Source organism: Populus trichocarpa, chromosome 1, assembly GCF_000002775.5.
Source record: "Populus trichocarpa isolate Nisqually-1 chromosome 1, P.trichocarpa_v4.1, whole genome shotgun sequence".
NCBI classification, from domain to species: Eukaryota; Viridiplantae; Streptophyta; class Magnoliopsida; order Malpighiales; family Salicaceae; genus Populus; species Populus trichocarpa.
Genome location: NC_037285.2, coordinates 12,228,875 through 12,236,852, shown reverse-complemented (window position 1 = coordinate 12,236,852; position 7,978 = coordinate 12,228,875). Strand labels below are relative to the sequence as shown.

Here is a 7,978-nt window from a genome sequence, read left to right as displayed (position 1 = left end):
GTCAACTTTTCGATGGAGATTTTAATTTTTTTTAATTTTATCTTTTATGATTCCCAAGCCAACAACTGTTTGCCCATAGGAAACCTATAGCTACAACAAAAAAGCATGTCCAAAAATTGATTTATAGAAACTTCACAAAAAATAATGCTAAATGGATAACACACCTATGAGTTTTCATAGTTAGGAGATATAAGTAGCGAATTCATATAAATAATACACAACAACGAGACAGATAAAATTCAATACACAAATATATTTTTTTAAAAGCAAAGTAGATATTAAAACACATTAAAATTTTAGCAGGAAACCATTAAAATTTCAATTAAAATACAATTAAATCAACAATATTAAGTACATATACCTGGTATATCACATTAGAGTTGCTGAATAAGGTGGAGGGGAAGGGGGATTGATCTTGAACCATAAGGTTTAGAAGGGAGAGGAAAAGGTAATTCATAATTGCATCTAGTTAAGCCCTATACATTATATTTTTTTGTAGGAGTTATATTCTCATATTTTGCATCTCAATAGACAGTTGTTCCGAAACCTTTTTCTGGACAATCTCATCAAAGTCATATGATATATAGCTTAGGTCAGAATGTGATGTATATACAGTTAAAACAGTGTGGTCCGCCCTCAATTCTCAGGTCAATGTAATAGGTAAACTATAAACCTCGTTTATATCGGGTTCATCACTTGTATCAACCTCCAACCACACTTAAGGATGGTAAAGAGGATATATGAAAGTGTCTTCTCTAAATTTCACAGTCATGTTAGAGTTATATGTCTTCTATAAAACAAAAAAAAAGAGTCAAATTACTAAATTCAATTACATTTTATATTATTGATGCAAATAAACAATCTTAAACCAATGATAACTATTAAAACACTTACAATGAACACTTGTGCATTTTTTTAATCCAAATCTCTCTTTTTTATGAGTTTTCTCTTATAAATTCATTGGAGTTACTTCTCATCCTAGTTGTTTTTCCTACAAATTAAATAGTTTGTTTAAAGTATCACAAATAAACATTTAATTAAAACTTCAAGAAAAATAATAAAATATATAACAACAAACTTTTATTAGGCAATTTGCATGGTTGATAAACGGAATCGCTCATTTGGTGTGCTTGCTCATCAAAACACGAGTTCTTTTATTTTTATTTTGTGTACTGGATCGTGAGCACTTTGTAAAACTTTATAAAACCATAAATGTTTGGTATAATGCCCAATTACTCTTTGTGACATGCCTCAGTTTATAGCTTTTCCACTTCTTTTTGTCATTCAAGTTGACCTTTCTAATTTCTTATTTGTAGGCATTATACAAAAAATCATACAATCTAAAATAGAAATTAGTTAAGTAAATAAAAGAATACAAGCTTACAATAATATAACATTAGTTTATTTAAAATTACCTAGTTGCATTATGGTTCATACACTCTCCTAACAAGCATCTCGTTACTGTCATCCCACCAAGATTTTTCTTTAATTGATTTTATACATTAATTAGTTTTTAAAATTTTAAAAACTAGTAACTTGAGTTAGAGATTATTTATCTAGCATTAAAGATTCTCCACTAGACATCTATCATATACATCCATTCAGAATGGTCATGAAAATGACTTCATTGAAATAATAATTCTTCAAATGACCACTTCATCAAGAGGTGATGGAACGAGTAACTTTAATATTGGTAAACATGGAAATCAATTTAAGCAAGTTATTTTCATGTAACTGTTAAACTTAAAATAACTCAATACAAATAAATAACATTATGAGACAAAATAATTACCATAAATAGATCGTCTTTCAATCATAAATAGATCGCCTTTCAATTATGCTATAATTTTACCTGAAATGGCTCTATCAAAGAAGAGATGCTTGTTTTGTTATCCTCGATTATTGAGCATTGGTTTATAGCTTTTACATTAGATGCCTCTTCACAGTCATAACATTGATTCAAGTCACTATCACCGCTCAAACTACTGGATGAAACAAAAAACTTTTGTTGGACTTGAACTTGTTGTCTAAAAGAAAAACAATGAACAAAATTCAAAATAATAATCATCATCATTATCTCATCATAACTTTCCTACACTTTCACCATCAAAATAATAACCACTACATCAGTGCCACCACTACCAGTCATTGTCACCGCCCCACCACCACCACCACCACTAGTCATCACATCGTAACCATTTTCAATATCATTATTACAATAACAATCACCATCATTACCACCGATATTATTACTACCATAACTATCACTACAAATTTTATCATCATCATTACTCTTTCTATCATAAACATCATAAATCTTTATATCATATTATCATCAAATAAATAATAGTACCAATTAATACCCTAATTGTTATCAATACTTATCAATTATGCATCATTTCTTCAGTTCAAACTTATTCAACCTAAATTAATACTTTTAATTAATATAAACCCCACAAGAAATCAATTTTCCCCAAATTTCCAACTTAATTGACACAAATTAATTGGTACCCATTAAATTACTCATGATTCCTTCAATTCTAACACACATGAGTTACAAAATTATATTCAATTTTATTAAGTGATAAATTAAATGTATTTACTCCAAATCCCAAACAAACCCTAAAATACAAATCATACATTAATACAACAAAATTATCATTATAAAACAACTAAAACACTTACATATACAAGCAATTATAAAAACTACAAATAAACTTCAATAAATTAACTTTAAACATAAATGGGTAGGTTTGCTTACTTGATGGAGGGAAACTTAACAAGAAATGGAATCAAGGGTGGGAAGCTGACACTGCTAAATAGAGGTTGGTCAACATCAATAAGTAAGGTAGCTAGATTTATTGGGGGGGGGGTGGAATTGATGAAATGGGAGTGAGTGAGAGAGAGAAAGATAAAGAGTTGTTGTGATTTTAATTGAATAGAGAAATAAAAGGGGGGGTATCGAGTTTTAATTCCTTTTAAAATCACTAATGAAATTTCAATTGGCAATTTAACACGTTAGAAGTCCTAACAAAATTGCCGACATAATTTTTATCTTTTTTATTTCATCACCAAAAAATTACTATGAAAAAATTTTTTGTTGTAATTTTCATCAGTAAACAACACTGAAATAATTTTTGTCAATGTTCCCATTATCTTTTTCTAATTTTCTAATAGTTTCACTCATAAAAATAATCATAGAGAAATATTTGATTCGCCATAAAAGACCATGCATTTTGCATAGTAGGACGAATTGTTCATGTAGACCGATCCTTTTTTTTTTAAGGCATGGCCTTCAGGTAAGCTTTTAATTGATAATTTGAAGAGTTTGTATGGCATCATACTGATGAGTTGTAAGATGAGAATTTAGATGGGTGCCCACACTGATAAATCTTAAAATGAAGAATTTAGGATTGTGACAATAAATTAGGTGTGTCTTGAACCTTATGTCACATCTAATATAAGATTTGCCAACATAAAAAGAATATGTGTTTGCTGGTTTGTGTTGGCCACCATTTCCTTCTCTTTCTCGTTTCTTTTTTTCCTTTCACTTTTCTCTGTGGGTTTGATTGGGTCAGGGTAGTTAGGCCTAGTTGGGTCATTTTTTTCTTTTTTTCCTTTTCTCATTTCTTCTCCTATTATTGATTGGGCCTTCTTTGGACTCAAATGAGTTGCTTTTAGTGAATGAATTGGGGGTTGAGTTAGAAATCAAGGACTCAATCATAAGAAACTAGAAATCATGATTAACACTTGTAATACACGCACTAGCATTCATGAACCTTCTCTCATCGTTTGATTGGTGTCTTTTTTTTATAGACATCAGCTTCATGTGAGCAATCTTCTAGGCCACCAAGTTAGTTGAAAGTCATTGGTATAGCTTCAAGAAGCTATTTTTCTTCCTTTTTTTTCCCTTGTTTTCTATGTTTGCTTTCCTTCATTTTCCATTTCTTTCCCAATTAGACCGTTTGGCCCAACCAGCTATTAATTGGCTTTTTTTGTCTGGTTGAGTCATTTGGCCCAACCAGCTGTCCAATTATTATTTTTATCTTTTTATCCTCCTCTCTTCCTTCTTTCTTTCTTTTCTTCAGACTTGGTTGGCCCTTTTCCCTTTCATTTTCAACCCTCCTCTCTTTTTCTTTTCTCCTCTCTCTTTTTTTTTCTTTCCTAGGCCCGGGGGGGCTTCCCCCCCTTTCTTCTCTCCTCCTCCTCTTCTCGGTCTGGTTGGGCCTCCTCTCTTCCTTCCACCTTTATAATTTCTGTACTGTCAATGTGTGTAGAAGAACACGGCAGCAGCTCAGTTGAGTTCACACAGAACCATATAAAAAATCAAGTGGGCATCATTGTATTTTTCTTTTCTTTTGATAAATGACAATATCATTGTTTCAAATGCCGGATTTTTGTACTACGTGCAATATTCATTCTTGAAGGTTACCTTATTAAGATTTTCGGATTCTCGAAGGACTACCCTTGAAGTTACAAGGAAATCTGAAACCCACGTCAGCTGTTTCGAGAGGGAAAAAAGAACTTATTCTGCCTTATTAAGGCATTCTTAAATATCAAAGCACCTGTCTTCTTAACGTCCTTGAATATATAACACATGAACACACACACACACACATATATAACTCATATATATCACTCTCAAGTAAATTTTTCAGCCTTTAATTTTTATTTTATTTTAAGTCTTCTGCAGATTTGCAAAACTATAAAAGGTTTTTACGGTGATTGGTGCTTTTCAGCAGTGAATTATTATTATTATTATTATTATTATTATTATTTTATGGTTTTGTATCAAAGCATGATGCGCAGCATATTGTTACCTTTTAAGCATTTAATTTTGTAAGAAAACAAATTAGTATTCCAAAAATTCAATTTATCTGGGCATCTTATAAGAATTTAGCACAGATACTATTCCCAGCTTTCTATCTCTTTTTTCAGCTCTTCTTTGAGCACCCACTTTATTTTCTTTAAAGCTCAAAAGATGCCAACGTGAAAACAAATGAAGGATTACTTTTTTGGAGCACTTTCTTCGTTATTTTCGCACACTTAATTTTAATGTATTACTTTTTTATTGTTATTTTTTTTTAATTTATAAGGATTTTTAAATTTTAATAGAGAAATACACAATTTAATAAAAATGAGCAGCATAATTTTAAATTTAACTCTTGGATAGGGTTAAGATTTGACCTCATTATTTATTCATTCTATTAATTCTTTTTTCTATCTAGATTGAGACTCTTAATAATTTAAATAGGATTTTATTAATTAAGAATTTTTTTATATTTAAAATGGCAATTTTTTCTTAGGTTACCCTGGATGTCGCGCCATCCTTGCATGTGGAAGCAAGAAAAAAAAGCGTGCAAGTTGAGAAATAAATTAAAAAATAAAATGAAAGGTTTGTCTCTAAAAACCGACAGTTTGTCGAAGCTTTCAAAGACTGTTAACCACGGCTGTCAGAGAGATAGACATAGCCGGTCAAACACTTAAAATCCACGAACTTGGAGAGGTGTATGACTCTTTAACGGGCCGTGCATTCACCGGGTCATGGATTTGGGACTCAGCCTTGCTACTCTCTCGGTGGCTCGCGACTTCTCAGTTTGATTTGCGAGACAAGTCCGTCATCGAGCTCGGCGCGGGAGCCGGACTGCCAGGCTTGACAGCGGCACTACTTGGCGCCAGTCGAGTCTTGCTAACGGACATCGCGCCGCTGCTCCCTGGCTTAGTAAAGAACGTTGAAGCGAACGAGTTGGAAGACCGAGTCGAGGTGAGGGAACTCGTTTGGGGATCGGAGGAGTCGCTGAGTCGAATAGGAGAGTTGAGGCGATTCGACGTCGTGCTGCTGAGTGATGTGTTTTTTGACCTGGAGGAGATGGCGGCGCTTGGGCGGACGTTGAAGAAGGTGTCTGGGAACAAGACCAGGATTTTGGCGGCGAGCGAGGTGAGGTTTTGGACAGGTGAGTGCTTAAATGAGTTGGTGAGTCAGGGTTTCAAAGTTGTAGAGGTGCCGATTCAAGAGGATGGGAGTGACGGTGGCAGGGATATCTTTGCAGTGTACAACATAATCCCGCCGGATGAAGAGGATTGCCATAACAACATGTCGGGCTCGATCATAAGAAGGTAATGGTTATTGCAAATTTCACCATATAAAAAGGTTATGTATGTATGTATGTATGTATGTATGATCGCAACATCATGTTTTTGCATTGTAAGCGTTCCAAGATTATACTAGAACAAAGGGAACGTGAAGAATACTTATTTTAAGATGGCTTTTATCGACTTTTATGGCTTCTTGTTAGCCGCTCTAATTATCTTTTCTAATACATTTTGAATGTCTTATTTGTTGTATGCAAGTATTTAAGAAACAAATATTTACGTTTTACAGCGTATTTTATTTTTTACTGTCACAAAGCTCACATCAAATATCCATCAAAACATCCTCTCGGATGTATGTACTATGGTTGCCAATGTATTTAGGGTATTTTACCATTTAACACACACTCCAGTGAAAATATTAGGAAAATAATTAGATAAAGTATTAAAAAAATATCATAATTTTAATACAATCTCGATTTTAAAAATTAGTTTTATAATAATGATTGTTTACTCAAAAAATCAAAAGTGATATTAATTAACATGTATGTATATATCAACATAAAAATCTATAAAGATTCAATAATCAGATTATATATGATATTCAAGATCCAATAATCAAGAAATAATAATATAAAAAAATAAGTTGATATGATATAAGAGAGAAATTAGAGAAGAAAATGTAGGAAAGAAAAAATGATCACGTAACATAACATACCGAGTTCTATTTTTATATACTTAATATTGTTAGAAAAATCTAGAAAAGATAATTTTAATCACACCATGAAAAACCATTAAATAAGATCGTAATTGATTAATGATTTTGTTTAGGAATATCCAAACCCTAAAATACCTTAACCCCAATAAGATAAGTTTAGAAATATTCTATACAAAGTAATTTTTTAAAAAATCTCTTATAGTTGAAATTGTTTAGGAAGTGATTTAATGAATAATATTTTCATAAGATAAGCACTAATTATTATTAATCTATACAAAATTATGGTGATTCACATATATAAGGGTATCTCCAATGAAAAAGGCAAATGAAGAGCCAAAAATAAATAAATAAAATTGTTTTAGTTTTTTTCCCTTGATTTTGCACCTCCAAAGAAATAGTCAAATGAAGAGCCAAAATGGATTTTCTGTCAAAGAAAAATCATTTCTACGTATCTATCACTAAAAACATTAAATTAGATTATTTAAAGATTTCTTATTTCATTTCCACACTTTTCTCGAAGTTTTTCTCCAAAAATCCAAAAGTGTTAATATAAATATATTAAATTACAAATTAATTGTTAAAATGGTTTTTTCCCCATTGAAGTACACATAAAAAAAATCATATTTACACTATATCAATAATTTAGCACTTTTAAATTATTTTTGCCATATTGGAGATGCTCTAAGCAATTTTTATATGGTAATATTCATATATATAGAAAAGTGGAGCTTATTTTGGAGTATTAAATAACTGTTAACAGGTTCCTAAAAACCTAAGTTATGATGAATCTAATTTAAAATTACCATATAAACACCTGATAGTTTCTTTTTTATATATAGAAAACTAATCATTTAAATTCATAAAAACCTTGTTTTAATACTTACAAATTAATGCATTAGTTTATATGAAAATCTAGTATAAAAAGCTTGTTTGTATATCATTTTTCTTTTTTAAAAGCTAAGCGAATAGAAACTTTCCTCTCTTTTTTTTTTAGCAACGGAAGTAATTTACTTTCCAATTAACCATCCTAAAAGATCTTTCAATTGTAAGAAGGGAATAAATTAAAATAAGGGTGTTGCTATTTTCACTTCATAGTTTATTAATCCCACTCTATAATAGATAAATCAAATTAATCACCAAATTTACTTTCTTTGCAAAAGTTTTTGGTCA

The 7,978-nt window shown here is 31.0% G+C and overlaps 1 protein-coding gene across 1 annotated transcript; it reads left to right on the top strand.

Annotated features, from left to right (window-relative positions):
- Nucleotides 1-3,288: 3,288 nt before the first annotated feature.
- LOC18094226 (uncharacterized) lies at nt 3,289-6,121 on the top strand. The gene is made up of 2 exons (XM_024602995.2): nt 3,289-3,299; nt 5,458-6,121. Exons 1-2 carry the CDS (start codon nt 3,289-3,291, stop codon nt 6,119-6,121), a joined length of 675 nt encoding a protein of 224 aa, XP_024458763.2.
- The last annotated feature ends 1,857 nt before the right edge of the window (nt 6,122-7,978 follow it).